Consider the following 23,363-nt stretch of genomic DNA (forward strand, 5'->3'; position numbering starts at 1 on the left):
AGTCACAAAGTAGAAACCATGAGTTAAAACCATGGCAGATTTTCTACATGCCTCAGCCACTGAGGACAATTACAGCAGACCCCTCTGTTTACTTACTGCAAAAGTATGTTAAATCTTGACAAGGGTCAAACATACAATCATTCTAATAAATAATTCAACATCAAGCAATGAATTAACCCACCAAGCAATCAGAACAGGGTAAAGTTCAGAACTTCATAAATAGCCATTTGCCACTTCAAGCAACGCTGCTCTTGTGAGTAACTGCATCAATACTTTATAGGATATGCGATATCGGGCAGCGAAGCACAGGGCCAGAAATCATTCATGCCTTTCTAGTGTCATCATGAACCAGAACTCAACCGTTTATAAATGCAGAACTCAGATTGAATAACAGATTTCAAACTAACTGCTAATTGATGTAAATATTACATGATTAGGATTTCATTTAAAATGTAAAACACATGAATGAAAAAGTTAGCAGTGACAAGATCTAAAGCTACCATAGAGCATAGGAGTTTTGTCAGGCAGACAACAGTAATTTTGACAGTAGTTTTTCATTGCCAAATGTTGACTTCTCAACTCTGCAGTTATATAGCCAGTTATCAAGCAGCTTTTTAAAATTTATTCATGTGGACGTCACTGGCCAAGCCAGCATTTAATGCTGATCCCTAAATGCCCTTGAGGTGGTGTGGTGAGCCGCCTTCTTGAACGGCTGCAGTCCTTGTAGTGTAGGTACACCCATAGAGCTCTTAGGAAGAGTTCCAAGATTTTGACACAGCGACAGTGAAAGAATGGCAATATAGTTCAAAGTCGGGATGTTATGTGGCTTGGAGGGGAACTTGCAGGCAGTGATGTTTCCAAGTGTCTGCTGCCCTTGTCCTTCTAGATGTTAGAGGTCTGGGTTTTGAAGGTACTGTGGAAGGAGGTTTTGACAAGTTGTTGTAGTGCACTTTGTATCTGGTACACACTGCCACCAGTGTGCGTCAGTTGTAGGGGGAGTGAAAGTTAAGGAGGTGGACCGGATGTCAATCAAACAGACCGATTTGCCCCAGATGGTTCGAGCTTCGAATGTTGTTGGAGCTGCATTCATTCAGGCAAGTGGAGAGTATTCCATCACACTCCTGACTTGTGTCTTGTAGATCAATCATCTCAGTCCTAGGTCATCACTGCAGGAGTTCCTCAGGATAGTGTCCTAGGCCCAACCATCTACAGCTGCTCCATCAATGACATTCCTTCCATCTTAAGGTGAGAAGTGGGAATGTTCACTGAGGACTGCACAATGTTTGGCACCATTCGCGACTCCTTAGATACTGAAGCAGTATGTGCCCATATGCATCAAGATCTGGACAATATTCAGGCTCAGGCTGATAAATAGCTAGTTACATTCACGCCACATAAGTGCCAGGCAATGACCATCTCCAACAAGGGAAAATCCAACCATTTCCCCATGACATTCAAAGGCATTATCATCGCTGAATCCCCCACTATCAACAACCTATATCATTTACCATTGATGAGAAACTGAACTGGGCTAGCCATATAAATACTGTGGCTATGAGAGGTCAGAGGCTGGGAATCCTGCAGAGAGTAAATCACCTCCCAACTCCCCAAATCCTGTCCACTATCTACATATGGAATACTCTCTACTTGCCTGGATGAGTGCAGCATCAATTATACTCAAGAAGCTCAATACCATCCAGGACAGAGTAGCCCGCTTTATTGGCACCCCACCCCCCCACAATAAACATTCACTCCCTTCACCATCGACGGACATCTTTGTCTAAAATTAGTGTTACATATTCAAATTGTAGAAGATGGTTTAGCAGTGATTAATAATAGCCCTTTTAATAAAAAGCAGCAGCAAGTAATTGGAACTTTTAAAAACACACAAAAGTTGGCCCATAATTTTATACCACTGCAAATTCATACCCAATTGGTACATCTTATTTACATAGCAGCAAAAGTTGGAACAAACAATTATCATTCAAACAGATTGGAACTTGATATTTAGATATGAAATAACATTACTGGGGGTTACAAAATAAGTTTGAACACTAAGTATCATGTTTTAACAAGTGTTCAAACTGAAAAAACACCATACTGGGTAACATTCTCTCTCACAGGAAAAGTATTTATGTGATAAGCTAAAGTGGAACATAAACCCGACCATGAACTGGTTGGGCCAAAATGGCCTAAATCTGTGCAGCAGATTCTATGATATATACTTCAGATTAAAAAGAACTAGAAAACGTTTAATGAATGTTATGAAGGAAAATATTACTGAAGCAAGAAACAGAAAGTGCTGGAAACATAACGGGTCTGACAGCATCTGCACAGACTGGCAAGCCACAGGTTGCTTGAAGAGGTACACACTGACTAATCAAAGGTGTTCAAAGCATCGTCTGCCCAGTGCAGAAGTAACTGCACCATGAACAGCAAATACTGTTCACTAGGTTAGAAGTGTACAGGAGCTGTTGTCTTATGCAGGAATATATGGGCCTTTGGAGAATAGTATGGGAAGAGCTAAATTGGAGGATACAAACAGAAAATGTTGGAAACATTCAAGAAGTCTGGCAACATTTGTGGAGAGTACAGAGTTAACGCTGCAGGTTGATGACCGTACTTAAGAACTGAGAAAGGTTAGAGATGTAATATCTTTTAATAAGTGAAAATGGATGTGTTGATTTGGTTGGGGGTGGGGGGGGGGGTCGTGCTGTAAAAAAAGGAGGGAAGGTCTACCATAGGGTGGAAGGCAGGAGAGGTTAAGTAACGGAAGAGTTGATGCTGCAAGGCCAAAGGGAATGGTAATGGGACAAGTGAAGTAAGAATGTATCCAGAGGAGTGTGGAATAGAGTCCTTACAGGAAGCAGCGCATGAGCAAGTGTCGTCAAGGTAGCTGAATGTTAATTGTTTCTTTTTTTATTATTCAGGTCACAGGATGTGGGCTTCGCTGGTTGGGCCAGCATTTAATGCTCATCCCTAATTGCCCTTGAGAAGGTGGTGGTGAGCTGCCTTCTTGAACCGCTGCAGTCCATGTGGTGGAAGTACATGCACAGTGCTGTTAGGGAGTTCCAGGATTTTGACCCAATGACAGTGAAGGAATTGCGATATATTTCCAAGTCAGGATGGTGAGTGACTTGGAGGGGAACTTCCAGGTGATGGTGTTCCCATCCATCTGTTCCCCTTGTCATTCTAGATGGTAGTGGGTTTGGAAAGTGCTGACTAAGGAGCCTTGGTGAATTCCTACAGTGCATCTTGTAGATGGTACACACTGCTGCTATTGTGCGTTGGTGGTGGAGGGAGTGAATATTTGTGGATGTGATGCCAATCATGCGAGCTGCTTTGTCTTGATGGTGTCAAGCTTCGAGTGTTGTGGGAGCTGCACTCAGCCAGGCAAGTGGAGAGTATTCCATCACACTCCTGACCTGCGCTGTGTAGATGGTGGACATGCTTTGGGGAGTCAGGATGTGAGTTACTCACCGCAGGACTCCTAGCCTCTGGCCTGCTGTTGTAGCCACAGTATTTAAATGGCTAGTCCAGTTCGGTTTCTGGTCAATGGTAACCCCCAGGATGTTGATAGTGGGGGATTCAGTGACGGTAATACCATTGAACGTCAACCGGCGATCGTTAGATTCTCTCTTGTTGGAGATGGTCATTGCATGGCACTTGTTACTTGCCGCTTGTCAGCCCAAGCCTGGATATTGTCCAGGTCTTGCTGCATTTGGACAGGAGTGCTTCAGTATCTGAGGAGTCGTGAATGGTGCTGAACATGTGCAATCATTAGAGAACATCTCCACTTCTGACCTTATAATGGAAGCAAAGTTATTGATGAAGCAGCTGAAGATGGTTGGGCTGATAACACTACCTTGAGGAACTCCTGCAGTGATGTCCTGGAGCGGAGATGACTGACCTCTAATAACCACAAGCATATCCCTTTGTGCTCGGTATGACTCCAACTAGCAGAGTGTTTTCCCCCCCACCGATTCCCATTGACTCCAGTTTAGCTCGGGTTCCTTGATGCCACACTTGGTTAAATACATCCTTAATGTCAAGGGCAGTCACTCTTACCTCACCACGGGAGTTCAGCACTTTTGTCTATGTTTGAACCAAGGCTGCAATGAGGAAAGGAGCTGAGTGGTCCTAGCGGGACCCAAAACTGTGAGCAGGTTATTGGAGTCACATGTAGGCCAGGCAAGGACAGCGGGTTTCCTTCCCTAAAGGACATTAGTGAACCAGGTGGGACTTTACAACAATCGACAATGGTTTCATAGTCATCATAAGACTGTTAATTCCAGATTTTAGTGAATTGAAGTTTCACCACCTGCTGCGGCGGAATTCGAACCCGGATTCCCACAGCATTACCCTGGGTTCCTGGATTACTAATCCAGCGACAATATCACTACGCCATTGCCTCCAGAGGGCTGCTAGGCCTACCGAGCATTCCCAGTCATTTGTTTTTATTTCAGATTCCCAGCATCCACAGATTTTTGCTTTTGTGAATAGGAAGATGCTGCATTATTAGCACTTACACAGGCCTGGGTTTGGGGGGGGGGGCATGCAGGGAAATGGTAGCTAGAAATTGGGATCAAAGTGGCATGGTGATAATGTCACTGGGCTAATAATCCAGAGACCTAGGTTAAAAGTCTGGGGACATGAGTTCAAATCCCACTACAGCAGCTGGTGGAATTTAATTAAATTAATAAAATCTGGAATCAAAAGCTAGTCTCAGTAATGGTGACCATGAAACTATCGATTGTTGTAAAAACCCACCTGGTTTATTAATGTCCTTTAGGGAAGGAAATTTGCCATCCTCTCCTCTACATTGGGGAGGCCAAACACAGATTGGGTAATTGCGTTGGAGTATTATGTGGGGAAAATGTAAACTTGTTTACTTTGGCAGGAAGAATAAAAAAGTGGAGTATTACTTAAAGGGAGAACGACTGTAGAATTCTGAGGTGCAGAGGGATCTTGGTATTCTTGTGCATGAGTCCCCAAAGTTAGTATGCAGGTACAGCATGTAGTCAAGAAAGCTAATGGAATGCTATCTTTTATTATGAGAGGAATAGAACATGAAAGTAAGGATGTTATGCTTCAGTTATACAGGGCATTGGTAAGACCACATCTCAAATACTGTGTGCAGTTTTGGTCTCCTTATTTAAGGAAGGATGTAAATGCATTGGAAGCGGTTCAGAGGAGGTTTACTCGATTGATATCTGGAATGAGTGGGTTGTTTTACGAGGATAGGTTCGACAGAAGGCTTGTTTCCACCTTGGTTTAGAAGAGTGAGGGGTGATAGATTGAAGTATATGAGATCCTGAATGATCTTGGCAAGATGGACGTGGAAAGGATATTTCCTCTTGTGGGTGAGTCCAGAACTAGGGGGCACTGTTTTAAAATTAGGTGTTATAAGACAGAATGAGGAGAATTTTTTCTCTCAGAGGTTTGAGGGACTTTGGAACACTAGCTCAGAAGTGGAGGTGGGGACACTGGATATTTTTAAGGCAGAGGTAGATTTATTCCCTGGCCTAACAAGAATCTAAGGTTATCAGGGGTAGATGGGAAATTGGAACTGGAAACACAAACAGATCAGTCATGATCTTAATGAATGGCAGAGCAGGCTCAAGGGGCAAAATAGCCTACTTCTGCTCCTATTTTGTATGTTTGTATGTTCATAACATCTCTATTTAAACTGTAAGCTTCCTACTGTTATTTTAATTCTCCTCCTTGCTCTCATGCTTTCGTGGACCTTTCTGTCCATGGCCAGCTACAGTGTTCCAATGAAGCTCAACGGAAGCTTGAAGATCAGCACCTTATTTTTCACCTCAACACTCTACAGCTTTCTGGGCTTAACATCCAGCTCAATAACTTTAGATCATAACCACTACCTTCATCATGTTGTGTGCTTTTTTCTCTTTTTTTTGTTTTGCTGGGTTGGTCTTGTCTTATCTCTTTCTTTATCCCTTCATGTTGCCTTCAGGTAGCTTTTATGTAGTCATTCATGTCTCACTCGGACACCACCTTTGTTTCTTTACAATATCCATCACCACGCACTTTGGCTGCTGCATCACAAAATCTTTTAATCTCTCCTACCCTCCACCCAACCACAACATTGTCCTTTGTTCTTCCTGTCCCCTCCCCCCTTCTACCAGCTTAAAAACTCTTACATTTCTATTTTTCTTCATTTCTGATGACAGGTCATTGACCTGAAAGGTTAACTCTTTCTCTCCACAGATGCTGCCTCACCTGAGTTTTTCCAGTAATATTTGTTATTGCAGATCTCCAGCATCCGCAGTATTTTGTTTTTGAATCTGCCACCCTTACCTGGTCTGATCTACATGTGACTCCAGACCCACAGCAATGTGACTGACTCTTAACCGTCCTCTGCAATGGTCTCACAAACCACTCAATTTAAGGGCAATTAGGGATGGACAACAAATGCTGGCCTTGCCAGCGATGCCCACATCCTATTAAAGAATAAATAAACAAAAAAAAACCCAAGGTTGTGAATGGTCTGTTTCAGCCTCATCCAGTTATCGGGGAGAGGGATGAGAGGGTGACTAGAGAACTGAGTTTTGTGGCAGGGGACCAAAGACAATTGCTTCTCTTTCTTATATTTTTTAACAAACTCTATAAAGAGACAAGTTAGCTCTAACCATGTGGGTTCCCAAAGAAATACTTTTAATCTGGAGGAAGAGTTGTTAATGAAGAGGTTCAAGATGAGAACAAGTTCAGCTAACTGGAGATGGTTGAGCTGCTGTTCAATAAAGTGGAAGGTTCACAGGCTGCTCAAGTGAGGGACTGAAATAAAGAGGGAATGAACACCAATATTTAAAAAAAATCTTGCTTTGACAACACTGAAGACATACTATGATATCCACAAAATGGTCCAAGACAGCCTTGCATTTATACAGAATGTCTCATCACACATCAAAACCTGCCAAGCACCTACTGCTCAGACAGCATTCATGTAACAAATGATTCAGACACTTAATCATATTTAAACAAAAGGGTACTCACAATCACATTCTTTGTCACAGACCAATCGGTTTTGTAGAATTGGGTTTTATTGATTCCTATGTGTGTTGACTTGGTCAGGTTTCTTTAATTTGTTGAGAGTCACAATGTTATCAGTGGCATTTGGTTGTATCAAATTACCACAGCCATAATCTATTATTTCAGCAAATAAAAGAATTTCATCCCTCATTTACATAAGCAGCTTTGAACAAACTGCAAGATGGACTTGAAACAGAGAGATCAAATTAATTTGTTTACAGCTGACTGAGGCAATTACTTGCTGCTCAAGTCCAATTTGCTTCACCACATCCACCTTTGAACTCTGATGCCCTGTCTCTTCCTGCCACCATTACCACAGGAAGTTCTTTAAAAGATGCTCTTCTGACTGTTTAACAAGAAAAAACGCTCTTGAATATACAGCAACAAGTTGGTGTTACACTTACCAGTATTGATACTTTACACAGCTTTGCAGAATCAGACGGCTTTAAGTGGTAAAAACAAAAAACTGCGGATGCTGGAAATTCAAAACAAAAACAGAATTACCTGGAAAAACTCAGCAGGTCTGGCAGCATCGGTGGAGAAGAAAAGAGTTGACGTTTCTAGTCCTCATGACCCTTCAACCCCGACTTTAAGTGGAACAGTTTACAAAAGTCTGAGATGATGAGGTTCCTCTGCTGTAACAATCAAATCTGTATCTACCCAAAATGCTAACTGAAACCAATGTATTACAGGAACACACAACCACTAATGCAATCTCAGAAACTCCCTCTGCATTATTTCAGCAAAAATGTTTGGACCATGACTTCAGACTGCTGCACACTGTGCTTCATTGTTCACAGGGAAATACAACAAATGCTCAAGGACTTTTCTACGGTCCTGAATTTCCTACAACCTTCCAAATTAGTACCACCCTTTCCATGGTCACCACCCTACATTACAATCAGAGTGGAAAACCACGAAGCTTAAAAAGTTGGCAATGGATTCAGTTACGTGTTCAACTCTCTGCCTACAATAAATTGCATCCGTGCTACATACAGCAAGCTCATCAAAAAAAAACCTGTCTCCATCAAGTGTTCCTTTTTCAAGCAAGAATTACCGGGAAACGAAGCACCACAAAGTTTTACAGCTTGGGCGGAATCAAAACTTTGGGGAAATGAATCTGAAAAATTTAACGCTCAAACCTTGTGGGTGTTCTTGCGATCGCATCGACACAACTTCACACGAGGAAAAGGGGCGATCAAGAGATAGGAGAGAAAGGGACTCTGGCCACGTAAGTGGTCATGAAACAACTGACAACTTACAAAAAGGGGGAGGAAGAGAGATGCAGACAAGGCAAGTGGGAGCTGACAACATTGCTCTCAATAGTTTCAAGTCTCTTCGCCGCCGTCTCTGAAGTTGGCCCTATTTAAATGGGGGGGGGGGGGTGAACTCCAGACTATTCCCGGCGGTGGGGGAAGGGGGAAGAGACCGGGATTGCTGCTCAACACCCGGGGGGGGGGGGGGGGGGAATCGACAGCGAACCGGTTTCCCCGGAGCCGATAATCGGGGCTCCGCTCGCCGGTTCCCTCAGCAGCAGCAGCAGGGGGAGGAGGGGGATCAGGATCAATCTCCGGGGGAGGGGACTGACGGCCGGTGCCGTTAATCCGGAGCCGTTTGTAATAACATTTCAAAGTTGCATCTAAAAACGTGGGTTATATCCCCCCCTCCCTCAATTTAAAAAAAATATACAAGCACAAAGAGAACGGTAAGGGGCCGGGCCGCCCCTCCCTCCCTTTCCCCGCGAGTAAGAGGCGGCGGCCGGAACGCCCCATTCACTCACCCACACTCTCTCACACACACACACACATACCGTTGCTGAGGCAGGCCAAGGTTTAAAGGGGCCCAGAGGTGAAGGTTTAAAGGCCCCCCCCCCCGGGGTGAGGGTTTATTCCTTGCCCCTCCTCCTCCGCCTGTCTATCACACTCACTCACCTGCCAGCGCCGACCGTCTCCCAGGGGGGGTTCCGCCGTCTCGCGCGCGTCCGTTACACTGAAAATTCCGCCCAGCCGCGAGCCCGCCATGGCGCCCGCGCGTGCACACACACACACACACACACACACACACACACACAGGCACAGACAGACAGGAAGTGACGTGAACCGGAGCGAAGGCCACGCCCACTTGCCCGGCGCGGGGGGGGGGTGCGGGAGAGGCTCAGCGACACGAGCCACATTTGCAACAAAGCGTTGGAACGGATGCTGCTCCCTGTCTGAAGGCAAGGTGTCTTCCCGCGATCTAACCTCCCCTCGGGTGCTCAATTCATTTAAAACTGAACCACCAAGCCAAAAGGAAATTCATCAAACTTTAAATCGTGACCACTGACCTTCGGACTGAAGCTCATTGATCTGAAATATTAACTTCTTCACAACAAAAATAAAAATGCCTGGAAAAACTCAGCAGGTCTGACAGCATCTGCAGAGAGGAATACAGTTAACGTTTCGAGTCCATATGACTCTTCAACAGAACTGAGGAAAAATAGAAGAGGTGAAACATAAGCTGGTTTGGAGGGGGTGGGACAGGTAGAGCTGGTTAGAGGGCCAGTGATAGGTGGAGATAGCCAAAAGATGTCATAGACAAAAGGACAAAGAGGTGTTGAAGGTGGTGATATTATCTAAGGAATGTGCTAATTAAGGGTAGAAAGCAGGACGAGCAAGGTACAGATAGTCCTAGTGGGGTGGGGTGAAGCGATTGAAATAGGCTAAAAGGTAGAGATAAAACATTGGATGGAAATACATTTAAAAGTAATGGAAATAGGTGGGAAAAGAAAAATCTATATAAATTATTTGAAAAAAGGGGGATCGGAAAGGGGGTGGGGATGGAGGAGAGAGTTCATGGTCTGAAGTTGTTGAACTCAATATTCAGTCCGGAAGGCTGTAAAGTGCCTAGTCGGAATATGAGGTGCTGTTCCTACAGTTTGCGTTGAGCTTCACTGCAACATTGCAGCAGGCCAAGGACGGACATGTGGGCATGAGAGCAGGGTGGAGTGTTGAAATGGCAAGCGACAGGGAGGTCTGGGTCATGCCTGCGAACAGACCGAAGGTGTTCTGCAAAGCGGTCACCCAGTCTGCATTTGGTCTCTGCAATGTAGAGGAAACTTCTCTCCACAGGTGCTGTCTGACTGACCTGCTGAGTATTCCCAGCCTGTTTGGTTTTCGAAATAAAAACAGAAAATGCTGGAAAAACTCAGCAGGTCTCGCAACACCTGTGGAGAGGGAAACAGAGTTAACGTTTCCAGTTGGTATGACCCTTCTTCAGAGCTGAAGAGAAGTGGAAATGTGATGAAATTTACACTGTTTAAGGGGGTGGAGCAGGTGAAGCTGAATAGAAGGCCAGTGGGGACAAAGGAGAGATTTCCAGCATATGCAGTATTGTGCTTTTATCTGTTCTGTTTTCGTATTTCCAGCATCCACTCATTATTGCTAGCCACTATGCCAATCAGTGGACAGCGCCTACTCTTTCTCCAAAGCTACTCTGTTTGCGAAAGCAGAGCTTACAGGCTAAGGCAATACCACAGACATAGCATTTGTACTCGGAATCTCAGTTACTACATTTTAAAGCACAGTCAGCATGTAACAGATATTGCACCTGTGCGAGGAGCCCCAGGCACTATGATTTAAAGCACAGTTACACCACTACCACAGTTGTAGCATATGTATGCACAGACTCAGATATCAGAGTTTAAGGTACAACAGAGACACGTGTTACAATAGAAAAAGCACATATGGGCAAAGCCTTAAATGTCAACGTTTAAAGCACAGATTGCTCTGTAACAACAACTTGCGTTGAAATAACTCCTTCAATTGAGTGAAGGGTTGTAAGGCCTTTCATAGGCCTCTTGCTAGAACCATTAAATGATTCTCTGAGGTGCTAATGCACTGGGAGCTAACATGAGGCTGTGAGAATAAGGGTGGATAGGAATTGATGCGAGTTAAGATAAGGCAGCAGAGTTTTGGATGGGGTCAGGTAATGGGTATAGAATGTGTGCCCACAGTTCTAGTTAACAGAGATTGCAGTGCCACAAACAGCATTTGCACAGCCCCAGATACTACTGATTACAATGCCACAACAGCTGACCCAGTAGGTAATGAAAGCAGTAAAACAGGATATTGCACAGAAACAGCATGCATGTGCCGAATTTAGGTACTCCAAATAACATGGTACAATAAACCCTAAATGTTGTTGATAAACACAGGGAAAGCAGTGCAATAGACATTATTTATGCATTATTAGTCTCCATTATCAATTTTACACATGCACAGAAAACAATGCAACAGATACCAAATTGCAATTATATAGTGTCTTTAACAAGGAAAATGTCGGAGGAGAATAGGAGTGGGTGTTAAAGCTTAACAGCTAAGCAAGATGACTGCATACATGGTTGAAGAAAAAGGCTTCGAGGAAGTCTTTAGTGAGGAGGGAGGTAGATGGGTTTGGGAAAGTGTTCTGAAGAATAGGATTGAGGTGACTAAAAGCTCTGTCACCAAAGGTAGATTGGAGGGGAGAGAATGTAAAGGAACCTTTAGTCACCAAACTAGATGACATAGGAAATAATGTAAAACTGAAGCAGTTTGCAGAGGTAGAATGGGGTAAGACTGTAGAGACCTGGGTGAGATTTTAACTCACTCAAAACCCATTCACTTACACAAGAGTTTAAAATCAGACCAATGTTTTTTTTAATTTGCTCCAAGGGGGAACTGGGGGCCAATTTAAATCAGTTAAGATGGGATGGTAGATGAGTGGATTTTAATGCATAACGGAATTTCAGATGATTTGAAGCTCCTGGATGACACAGCTTGTGTATACAAAGGCTCAGAAATCATGACTCAAATCAAATAGAAATAATAGTACCACCGGCTCACTGGTCAAGTAAACATGTAGGAAGTACAATGGAAGTAGCTTTGCAATAAAGGCAGAGTTGAACAAGCACGTACAGAATAATGCAACCAGAGGAGTACTCAAAACATGTGCGTTCAGAGTCTCAGAAAGCTCAGAGATAATGGCCAGAATTTTCCCGTTGGCGATTTGGGGGTGGGGCCCGCTCACCAACGGGAAAATGATGCGGAATGACATTGGGAGGAACCCCCGACATCGGGAGCAACCCCCGACGTCATCCTGGTCCCTTTAAATTTTTAGGATGGTGGGCGGACAGCAAAATCAGCTGTCTGCCTGCAGACCTGTCAATGACCAATTAAGGCCATTGACAGGCTAACTAACATCTTTAAAGACCTTAAGGCTGGCAGGTAGGCCAGGAGACCCAGCGGGCTCCTGATAATACATGAAATCTCATCCACTGGTGGGGATGAGGTTTCATGTCCGTTTAAAAAAAAGTTTAATAAAGTTTATGTCGTTTTTTCATTAACATGCCCCATCTCGTGTGACATTGTCACATGAGGGGGACATGTTAATAATATTTTTATTTTTCTATTTCTTAACTTTTGTGCACTGTCACTAATCTCCCTGAGACAGCACTTAGTCTCAGGGAGCAGTGCACTCCTTCGTCACTTTGACAGCTGGGGAATTCCCTCCCCACCCTGCACAGGAAGTGCTTCCTGTCTGGCAGGCTGTTGGGTGGGCCTTAATTGGCTGGCCCAATCAAAATGGTGGCGGGCCTCATTTCAGCGGCGGGGGTTGCCTTTCTGCCTGCCGGTGGGGCTCCCACGCCCACCAAGGGCAAAATTCTGCCCAATAGATCTATTCCATAACAGTGTGAATCGAGATTTGAAAGAGAGGATTTTTCCACTGTTAATTGTAAAGTAATTGTGGTCAGGTGGGTGGTCATTAACAGGGATTTGCTTGTGCTCCGATCCATAGGAGCAGACTGAAACTGTGATTGTTGGGTTAGGAGGTGCATGTCTACAATGAGTATCTCTGTAAATTGAAGTTTGTATAGTATATAAAAAAAATGGGCTCTAGTTTTATCCTTAATTGCCTGACTTTGCGGATTACACCATTTTTTTATTTTGCCTGGTATTATTGCTATTTGCAGCTGTGTAAGTGTTGGTGGCCAAGCTGAAGAAAAGTCAGGGACCAACCAGTCTTAAAAATTAGAGCTAGACCTTTCAGGAATGAAATTAAGAAATATATCTACACACAAAGGACAGCGAAGATTCACACTCTCTTCTGCAAATGGCAGTTATTGCTAGCTCACTTGTTAATTTTAAATCTGGTAGATTTTTGTTAATCGAAGGTATTAAGGGATATGGGACATGGGCAGGAATATGGAGTTAGGTTGCAGATCAGCCATTTTTTCACTGAATGGTGAAATAGGCTTGAGGGGTTGAACTGCCAACTCCTGTTCCTCTTTTTTGTTTTGCACTCGGCAACTTCAATCCTGAATTAAAAGCTGTATCTTAATTAATAACAAAATATATGTCTTGTATTGGAATTCCCTCCACTAAAGGACAGCAATTCCAGTTAGCTTCAGCAAAGATTCTGGGAGTGAGTGAGACTTTTTAAAAAGTGAGCAACAATGTTTGCGAAAGTGTAATGAAGTTAGATCTGCCCATCTTGACGACAAACGTGCACTACGTCCTATGTAATGCTGGCCGAGTTTTTCCTTGCCCGACGGTGTTGGGTGTGTTCGGTGGCATGAGTGGACAATATGGCAAGAAGGCCAAAAATCGGTTTCATGATGTTGTGAAATCAGTTTGTGATCGTCTGCTCTGCCTGCCAATGGCAGGCCACATTCCCTGCCACCGGATGTTGGGAATCTCACTGTAATATATCAGCATATCATAATAAGGCCAGCCCACCAGACTCATCACTCCCTGCTGAATTGTCCACCCACATCAGCAGGAAAACATGTTGACGTGTTTCACAACAGCATATATAAGGCGTGCACATGGCAAACTGCACTTTGCTCGGGAATTCAAGGTTTATTTGCCTACCTTGCTTCGGTCAGCACTCACAGTCATCAGTGCCAGGCTTCACAGACAGCACCACATCACTTTTAGGGGGGCTCATGGGTAGGTCTCTACCTACCAGATCAGCCACATGTGGGTGGATTTCCAATGGCAGCAGGGCAAGGTCTTGCTTCGGGAAGGGGGAGTAGTGGCCTCAGGCAAGGGAAGGGGCTGCAGGACGAGAGCTGTACTGGGGTAGGAGGGTATCCCAGAGTGTGTGTGAGGGCACATGTTGATCTATGCAAGTGGCCTCAAGATGGTGAGGGCTGAGTAGGCAGTCTCCAGGTGAGATGAGGCTTGCTGGACATGTGAAGGTATGTGTGTGAGAAAGGGTGGTGATGTCCCTTGAGCTGGTAATGAGAGAGATACCAGTGAATGTGTGATGGGCTCAAGTGTGTGAACTTAGAGTGACGAGGTGATTGCCATACCCTGGCTGCACGGATGAGATCATTCATCCTCTATCTGCATTGGGTGGCCAACCTCCTCTATGCAACATTGACACTGATTACCACTGCCATCGCCTACCAGGTCAGAGTGGTAATGTAGCTGCCCCTCCTGTGGCCAGTGCGGGGGTAGAGGATATCACAGCGGACCTCCACGGCATCCAACATGTGCTCAAAGGCTACAATCTTCTTGCCTTTCGGGGCCATTTCTTCTTTGCTGCAGCCCTGGGCTGGAAGCACTTTAGATGTGGTGCCTGGCATGCTGAGGTGGCGAGGGGAAGGCGTGCAGGCAAATCGGATCCCACCTGCCATTAAAATGGTGTGTATCCAGGAATACATTATTAATGAGGCGGATTTGGGATGATATGGTGAGAAAAGCCACCATTGCGGCCGGCAGGTAAACCATCATTTTACCCACCTGCTACTGCACTTTGTGAAAATCTGGGACAATTCCGCCCATTATCTCTGTGTGCTTTAAGTTATGGTGCCTAAAGCTGTGCAGACTTGGTGCATCCTTTGCATGGGGATTTGTGTTAATTAAGGTACTACACACATCTTTTTGTTTATAAAGCATGACAATTTGATGGGATACACTGGAGTATTATTATTGGTGGAGGTGGGCAGAGCGAGGAAGGCAGATTGCTAGATTTTATGAATTGAAGCTCCCACAAACTTAAATAGTTAGAGAATCCTATGGGATCTGCCAACATCCACACCTGAATTCCTAATAGATGATATTTGCATGTGGCATTCTACATGGTGAATGGAATATTGAAAAATCCAACATGTACTGCTGTTCACAGCCACACAGTATATTCTGTTTTTGTACAGACCATATCATAAAAAAGAATTTTAATAATTAGATGCAAAATGGCAGCTCTCATTTGCTTCACTGGTTTAGTTGGTATTGTCGACACAGAGCTGAGCCAAACAAACTGGAAGGTCTTTTGACCTATGGCGAGTTAGCTGATTGCAGCTGGTGCAGCAAAAGGTGCCGTATAATTCACATCTATACCAGTCGACCTGGGAAGACAACAATCAGGTAACTTCATGCTGCTAACAATTAAGTTAACCCAATGGAAAAATAAGATTGCCTGAAGAGAAGAGTTTTGGCCCCAGCTGCAGTCCTCCTATGGATGAGTAGTCTGCTAGAATTCACTATCTAGGCTTACAGAAGAAGATTAGCACCCATTGAACCCAAATGCCAGCTGAGTCAAAACTTTCAGGAGGTGTGTATGAAAGAAATTTGCAAGGAATGCCTATGGGATGTCCTAATGCATCAAAGATGCTATATAAATGCAGGAGGTTGTTGTAGTTATTGAACTACACTACTCCTAAAACTCCTCTAATCATTTTTGGAGGCTGCATTTCAGAATTTTGGCTACATGATAATTTTCATCAGATCCTGGGTATTGTGGTTCCTACAAGGGCAGTGTCTACATTTTTTCTTACCCACACTGTGTACCTGCTGACTTTGCACAACCTTAAATTAGGTAGAGGTGAAGATAGGGAAAGAAGGAAGCTGAAGGCAGTGGAAGAGCGATGGTGGAGTGAAAGCTAGGGGATGGAGGAGTTGAGTTTGTGCAATAAAGCAGGTAAGAATGATTGCCCAGCAGTCTTTGGAAAATTGAACTTGCAAAAGAGTGTAAAACTGCCTCACTCCTGAAAGGAATCAGTGCAGCTGGTAGCTATGCAATGGCTATACCTTTTATTGCTTTGAGGTGTCTCCTGGGTTTAAAGATTACGATTATTGCACAGCCCTATTAATTTAAGAATATTTTTTCATATGCATCACCAATTTGTCTGACAATCTCATGTTTAAGGTAACCCCTATCACCAGGCAAATAAGAATTTGTTTTCTGTCCCATGCACAAAAGTGTACTGGTGCAACAGGTAAAAATACCCTGGTACCTTGCAAAAAATATTTTAATTTGGAACCTTTCCCAACAAAGCCTGAGGAGCTTTTTGCAGAGCACAGCACACCCAGATTTAGCTACAGATTATTTACTACCTGTCTTCCTTACTTCCTGGAGGAAAATGGCTAAACAGCTAAACAAATCGTACAAATTAAACTCTCATTTCCTTTATCCCCCAGTATTTCTAGAATACAATAATGTACTCGTGGAACAATATGAAACCAGATGGTTTACCTGAGAAAAATAATAGATATGATTATGTGCAGGCTATTGAACAAATCTGCTTTATTGTTTTTACCATCCCCAATCCTATTACATAAACTATGACTTCATAAGTTAATATTATAGTATGTGCTGAATAATGCTCGCAAATTAATGTCCCCAGATAATACGATGGTGATCTAGTTATCAATAGCAACTGCATAATGACAGCTCAGGTTCATGATTTAGAAATTAAACTGTAGTAGAGGGGCAATTTGCTTATAGAGGTTACAAGCCAAATTAAACAGATCAATTCTGGAAATCTTTGGATCCTGTCATATTTAGCAGAAAATCGAAGTTTTCAAAATTTGTAACATTAAATTAGGCTGTAAATAATTTTCTGAAATTCTGTTACAAAGTAAAACTGCACCTCACCACCGCCCCCAAGGAGGAGTAATAGGTCATTCAGCCCCTCGAGCCTGCTCTACCATTCAATAAGATCATGGCTGATCTGATTGTGGCCTCAACTCCACATTCTGCCTACCTCCAATAATTTTTGGCTCCCCTATTAGGCAATAATCTATCCACCTCTGCCTTAAAAATATTAATTGGCCCTGCCTCTATTGCTCTCTGGGGAAGAGAGTTCCAAAGATTCACGACCCTCTGAGAGAAAAAAAAATCTCTTCTCATCTCTTCTTAAATGGGACACCCTTTTTTTAAAACTGTGTACCCTAGTTCTAGTCTCTCCCAAATAGGGAAACATCCTACCAGCATCCACCCTTTCAAGAACCCCTTATGTCTCAATTAACATAAGATCCCTACAAATATCCCTGTCAATATCAGTCCCTTAATCTCTGAGTTCACCACCATGATTTATTAGCCATCTGAATCTTCCTGCATTTCCAAACCTTGCAAAGTAGACAGGTTGAATGTAAGAGTTTATATTGTTTGCACTGCAATGTTAAATGTTGTCATTAATGGTTGGTATGCCTTAATGTTTCAGCAAACATTTATGTTGTAGGAATCTGAAGACAAATGCATCGCGTCGTCTGCCACAGTTCTCCCTGCATGCAGTAAGAAAATGTATAACCCAGCTGCAGCACAGCCCAGCTCTTGCCACTATACGATATTCATGTAGACAAAACACCATAGGGCATCTGTTAATTGGAGTGGGCATCACAAAGGTTGCACCTGGAATGGAAAATTACCAAAATGTGTGAGCCCCTATTTCTTGACTCCCCTCTCTTCCAATTAACATAACCCTCCATTTTTAACATCGACACAATTCAACCTTAAGAGTATCAAACCACAAGGAAGGTAGTCAACAATGTCCCATTTCCATCCAATATATTAATGAACACCCTAAGCTGTCTCTCTGCTGTTGCCATCTAGTAAACAACAAGCTCAACCTCCCATGCTCATATGCCAACAATGAACGTAATTCCAATTTCCATTTGGTTCTTTTCTGTCCTTACCTCTGAGTGATGTAATCTCAATTATACCATGACTCATTCAGATATATAAACTCTATCAGCTGTAATTTTTCAGTCAGTATTTACAGAGACATAAATGAACAAACCACATGTAATGGCACTGAGCCATCAGAACACCCTAGACAGCAAATATTGCAAGATGCTGAAGGAGACATGAAGAAAAATTGTGGGGCACAGTTGAGCATCACATAAGAATCATTAAATATTAGAGAAATTCCACAGGATTGGACAGAAGCATTCCATTAAAAATTCAACTAGGGGGAACAAATCTGATCCCTTAATCAACATCAATAGGAGAAAGATTTTGCATCTTTCTGACATCTTTTACATCCTTGGAACATTCCAAAGTGATGCCTAACTAACAAAGTACTTTTGAAATACCAACACTATTGTTCTGTAGGCAAATATGGCAGCCAATTTGTACACAGCAAGACCCTATGAATAGCAAATGATTAGCTAAAAGCAAGAAGTTATGAGTACAAAGAACAGATTTGTGTGGAGAGGAGGGTAGGGCAACATTTATGGAGGGTGACTGTGAATCATGGATGAGAAATGGCAACAGGATAAGTGAGTGTGAGTGTTGATTGGCCTCTTCCTCCTGTCCTTAAGAGAGCCTACCTCAGACCCTACAACAGGATCTCCAGGTAAGAGTGAAAGACCTGGGGAGAAGTCTCCCAGATCTCCTCTCCATTCTTGTGGTTGCTGGAACCTCAAAAATTTATGTGTAGTTGAGCCAATCTAACCCATGCTTGGATCCATTTAGTTAGAAATCCTTCCTTTGACAGATCGGGTGCATCATTCCACCTGCCTTCTCGATTGGCCAGGGAACCTGGAGTTGGCTCAGTTTAAGATCCTTAAAAAAGCCCACTGAAGCTGTTAATCATATCCCAAACCTCCCTCATCGTCCTGCTGTTTCAGCAAGGCCCATCAGTTGAAAATTCTACCCATAAATGCAAATGCAGTTCAACACATTTAGTAAAAAGACAAAGGGCAGGATTTTTCAGTCGGCGTGCGGGGGCGGGCCCGATACACTGACACATAAAATCACGCGCGATGATGTCAGGCGGCATCCCGACATCATTGCGCAGTCCCGTGATATTTCATTCAGTGGGCACATGTAAACGGCCTATTAAGGACATTAAGGAACTGATTAAGATCATTGTTAACACTGTCCGTCCAACCTTAAGGTTGGCGGGCAGGCGAAAAGGCCAAGTGGCCTTCTCATCTTTTTTAGGAAACCTCATCCACCAGTGGGATGAAGTTTCCTAAAGCTTTTATGAATTAAATAAAACATTTTTCATAAATATATGAACCCGTCTCATTTCATGTGACACAGTCACATGAGGGGACATGTTTAAATAACTTTTTAAACCTTTTATTCACTATTCACAATAGCGATTCAATCTCCCTGAGGCACGGAGCTGCCTCAGGAAGATTGAAGCACTCTTTTGCACGCATGTGTGAAAGAGCGCAGACGGACTCTCCCTCCTCCCCCCGCCTGCACAGGCAGGGATGAGTTCTACCGCTTGCAACTTATGCTGGGTGGGCCTTAACTGGCCCACCTGCGTAAAATGGCAGCGTGGAGCCGGTTGCGGGTGGTAATCGCCTCCATGACCGCCCCTGCCCCCTTCCACTGAGTCTGCCTGCCACCTGAAAAATTCAGGCCAAGGAATCAAACGAAAGCTGGTGAGACCCAACGGAAAATCAGGGTCACTGCCAAATCCTTCACATTAAAGTGTGTCAATGACAGCAGAAGTACTCTCTCAGTGTAAAAGTTCCATTCTACATAAAGGAATGTTACTTGTAAAGAGGAACTAGAAGGCACCATTGTCAGTGGAACAATACCCCAGTTTGATTCACTATCTTCATGCTAGGAGGAATAAGAAAATTAAATGAAAGAATAAAATGAACAAGGAAACAGTATAGAATGTATAACCTTTTTGTTTCCAAGTTAAATCTATTGCATATTTTATAGAAGTTCTCCATTTACAAGCTTTTGAGATTTACCTGTGTTGAATCTTTTAGAGGGTACATTTTTTAGGGTACATAACAATGTTGGAAGCCAAAAATGTGGCTACTGTGGGCAATCTGCCTGTCAGCATCCAAAAATAGACAAAAATCATTTAATCCCCTGAAATATCACACCAAGGACAAGAATACTGATACTGGAAATATAACTTCCTTCTACTTATCTTTTGACTGTATTTAGTTAATACAAGACTTTTATTTGTTTTAAAACATAAAGTAGAAAAGTCTGCAAATACATAGGCAGGTTCTTATGAAGGTTACATGTTTTTTCCTCTTTACAGATGTTGACTGTATTGCTGTTTATTTCTATCATCTTCTTTTATTTCAGATTTCTAGCATTTTCAGTATTTTTTTCCTTTTGTGTACTGGTTTAAGCTGGGTACTTTTTGACCACCCCAAACAAAAATCAGAGAGAAAAGATGCAGGCTTTAACAAAATCGATTTCTCACCCACTCTCAGCAGGTGTAGGTCCTGCTAGGCCGATCGGGGGCATGCTGCTAGGCCTGGATTGCACATTTCTCTGTTTTGCCCAGTGTATTTATTGTCACTATTATCTGCTGTATTTCTCTTGTCACAGCATAAGAACTAAAGCAGGTGACATGGACAATAAAAAAAATTGCCTCTCAATGCAAGCAGTAAAATATAAACAGAGGTTTGCCCATTTTTCAACATTTAGCAATAAGAAGGAAGAACCAAATTGTTGGTCAGCCCCATATCAAACAGTATCAATCAAGGTCCATTGTTCCACATATTTCTCTTCCCTGCACCCCGCCCCCACACACTTCTCTAATCTTAGCCTTCCTCTTCTAAGGCAGTAAATAATAGTGGGGATTGGTTCCATACACAGATGTTCCCTTTCATCCCTCATCCAAATAGCTATCATTTACCGTTTCCTGTTCTAATATGCATCACTTGTATTTACCCTGAAAGCTATTGGCCATTCCTGGGCCAAGTGACTTAATTATTTCTGATCTTTGTGACTGTTGTTCATCTCACATAGATTTGTCAGCTGCAAATAAGCATGGACAGTGAGCTATTTCTGATCACATCCTTATTTAACATTCATACACACACACACAAACACATACACACACTAATATTTCTCAGTAGCTCGGGCATGCTGAGATGAAATATAGTGCCCTATTGCAACAGTAGCTGAGATCGGCCATCTCGGCATATGGTAAGGATTTTGAGAAGAGCCCTTCTGACCTGCATGATTCAGTGCCATTCTACACAATGGGCCTGGCTTCCAGGACTTCCAACCACTGCTTTGCCAATCTACTAACCCCATCCAAAACCTCAGGGATAGCACCATTTTAATATTTGCTGTATGGGTCTTTCAAGGTGCTAAGAGGCACATATCCCGTTTTGCCATTGGTAGGAAGAGACCAATTATTGGCCAAAGATTAAATGGTACAAAATTCTTAACTATTTGCAGGAAACCAAAGAAGTGTGAAGGTAAATGACCTCTCCTTAATGTCTTGAGCTTTCTGGAGGTTATGGCAGAAACCGTGGGCAGGATTTTACGTGTCAGTGAGCGGGCCACGCGGTGAAGTTGGGGGGAACTCCCGATGTCACCACATCCCATTTAAATTTTTGGGAAGGTGGGGGCGCAGCAAAATCAGCTGTGTGCCTGCTGACTTGTAAATGGCAAATTGAGGCCATTGACAGTCAATTATGTAATTAAAGGACCTGCCCGTCCAACCTTAAGGTTGGTGGACAGGCCAGGAGCCTCAGCAAGAACTAGAAAAAGCATGAAACCTCATCCACATCTATGTCACCTGCTTTATTTCTTATGCTGTGACAAGAGAAATACAGCAGATAATAGTGACAATAAATACACTGGGCAAAACAGAGAAATGTGCAATCCAGGCCTAGCAGCATGCCCCCGATCGGCCTAGCAGGACCTACACCTGCTGAGAGTGGGTGAGAAATCGATTTTGTTAAAGCCTGCATCATTTCTCTCTGATTTTTGTTTGGGGTGGTCAAAAAGTACCCAGCTTAAACCAGTACACGAAAGGAAAAAAATACTCAAAACGCTAGAAATCTGAAATAAAAGATGATAGAAATAAACAGCAATACAGTCAACATCTGTAAAGAGGAAAAAACATGTAACCTTCATAAGAACCTGCCTTTGTATTTGCAGACTTTTCTACTGTCACATGAGGGGACATTAGGGAAATTTTACTTTACTATTTTTAGGTTTTGTACATTTTGAGCCGGTCTCCCTGAGGCTGCACTTAGCCTTAGGGAGATGAATGCGCTCTTTCCTTCGCATGCACAAAAGAGTGCATTCTCGATTTTGGGATTCAGCCTGCCCGCAGGGAGCACATAGCGCTTCTGTGTGGACATCATGCTGGGTGGGCTTAAGTGGCCCACCCACATAAAATGCCTCCAATCAGAGGCACTGATCGGAAGCGCGCCTGTGCGCACCCGCCCTTCAACTCCCCCCCCAACGGGGGTAAAATTCAGCCCCATGGGTGTAATTAATCCCTGACCTAAAAGCCCAACCATTCATATGTCAGGAACCTGAATGTTGGAGGGAAGGCTTTTCCGTGGCTCTTTAACTGAGTCAGGGCATTGTCATCCTGCCTCTGTCTTCCCCATGCAATTAGGCATGGTGGAAGGACAATGTGTCCATTCTGTAAAAGAAAGGCTTTCCAATTAAAGGGACACCATCATGGGTTACAATGGTGACCAGTACTTGGAGATTTGATGCTACAGCCTCACTTGGCCATGGCTAAAGCTCTTCATTTTCACTGAACCCAAGACGATGTTACTTTTAGGGGAATTAACTTGTTGCACTCACCCAAACCCACCTTCCCTAGTTTGGGAAAATTAACCCCTATATCTACATCCAGCAGGCATGGGATCCATTAAGTGTAATAGGAGCAAACTGGGATATATTCCTGAAGTAGAATGGGAACACCCCCAATCATGTCCCCAAAATCAGTGCAGAATGGAAAGGGAGAAAGCCTAAGAAGGCACTTCCCGCTTTGTTGTGCAATTTCCAGGGACAGATGCATGGAACGGAAACCTGGCAAATCTGTGTTCCACCTCAAACTACAACCCCTTGGCAGGATTTATGGCATCTTCTCATTCTTCCAGGCTTCCAGAATTTCTAATCCACTCCATTGAATAGTTGGGAAAGCTTGCCCATATCCATATTTCCTATACGCTTATATGGTCCATTTAGTATATCTAACTGAAAAGACATAATCATTCAATAAATTCAGCTACAATTCTTTTGTATGCAAGAACTGAAGGCAGCATTAACAGTGCTATACTGGTGTGAGTGTATCAGCTGTTTCTCAACACTAGGGAGAA

The 23,363-nt window shown here is 43.3% G+C and overlaps 1 protein-coding gene across 3 annotated transcripts in view; it reads right to left on the minus strand.

Moving 5' to 3' along the window:
• Positions 1-23,363, minus strand: part of LOC121286902 (disks large-associated protein 4-like) — a 251,826-nt gene that overhangs the window by 50,110 nt on the left and 178,353 nt on the right. Inside the window, exon 1 of one of the 3 annotated variants that reach the window (XM_041204136.1) lies at positions 8,196-8,437. The exons of 1 other annotated variant lie outside the window; for it this stretch is intronic. In XM_041204136.1, coding sequence (XP_041060070.1) covers positions 8,196-8,220 — 25 coding nt within the window. In that variant the 5' untranslated portion in view covers positions 8,221-8,437. Of the gene's footprint in view, positions 1-8,195; positions 8,438-23,363 lie in introns of those variants that run through there. One more of the 3 variants, XM_041204137.1, reaches the window with a different exon arrangement.

This window comes from Carcharodon carcharias, chromosome 14, assembly GCF_017639515.1.
Source record: "Carcharodon carcharias isolate sCarCar2 chromosome 14, sCarCar2.pri, whole genome shotgun sequence".
Lineage (NCBI taxonomy): Eukaryota > Metazoa > Chordata > Chondrichthyes > Lamniformes > Lamnidae > Carcharodon > Carcharodon carcharias.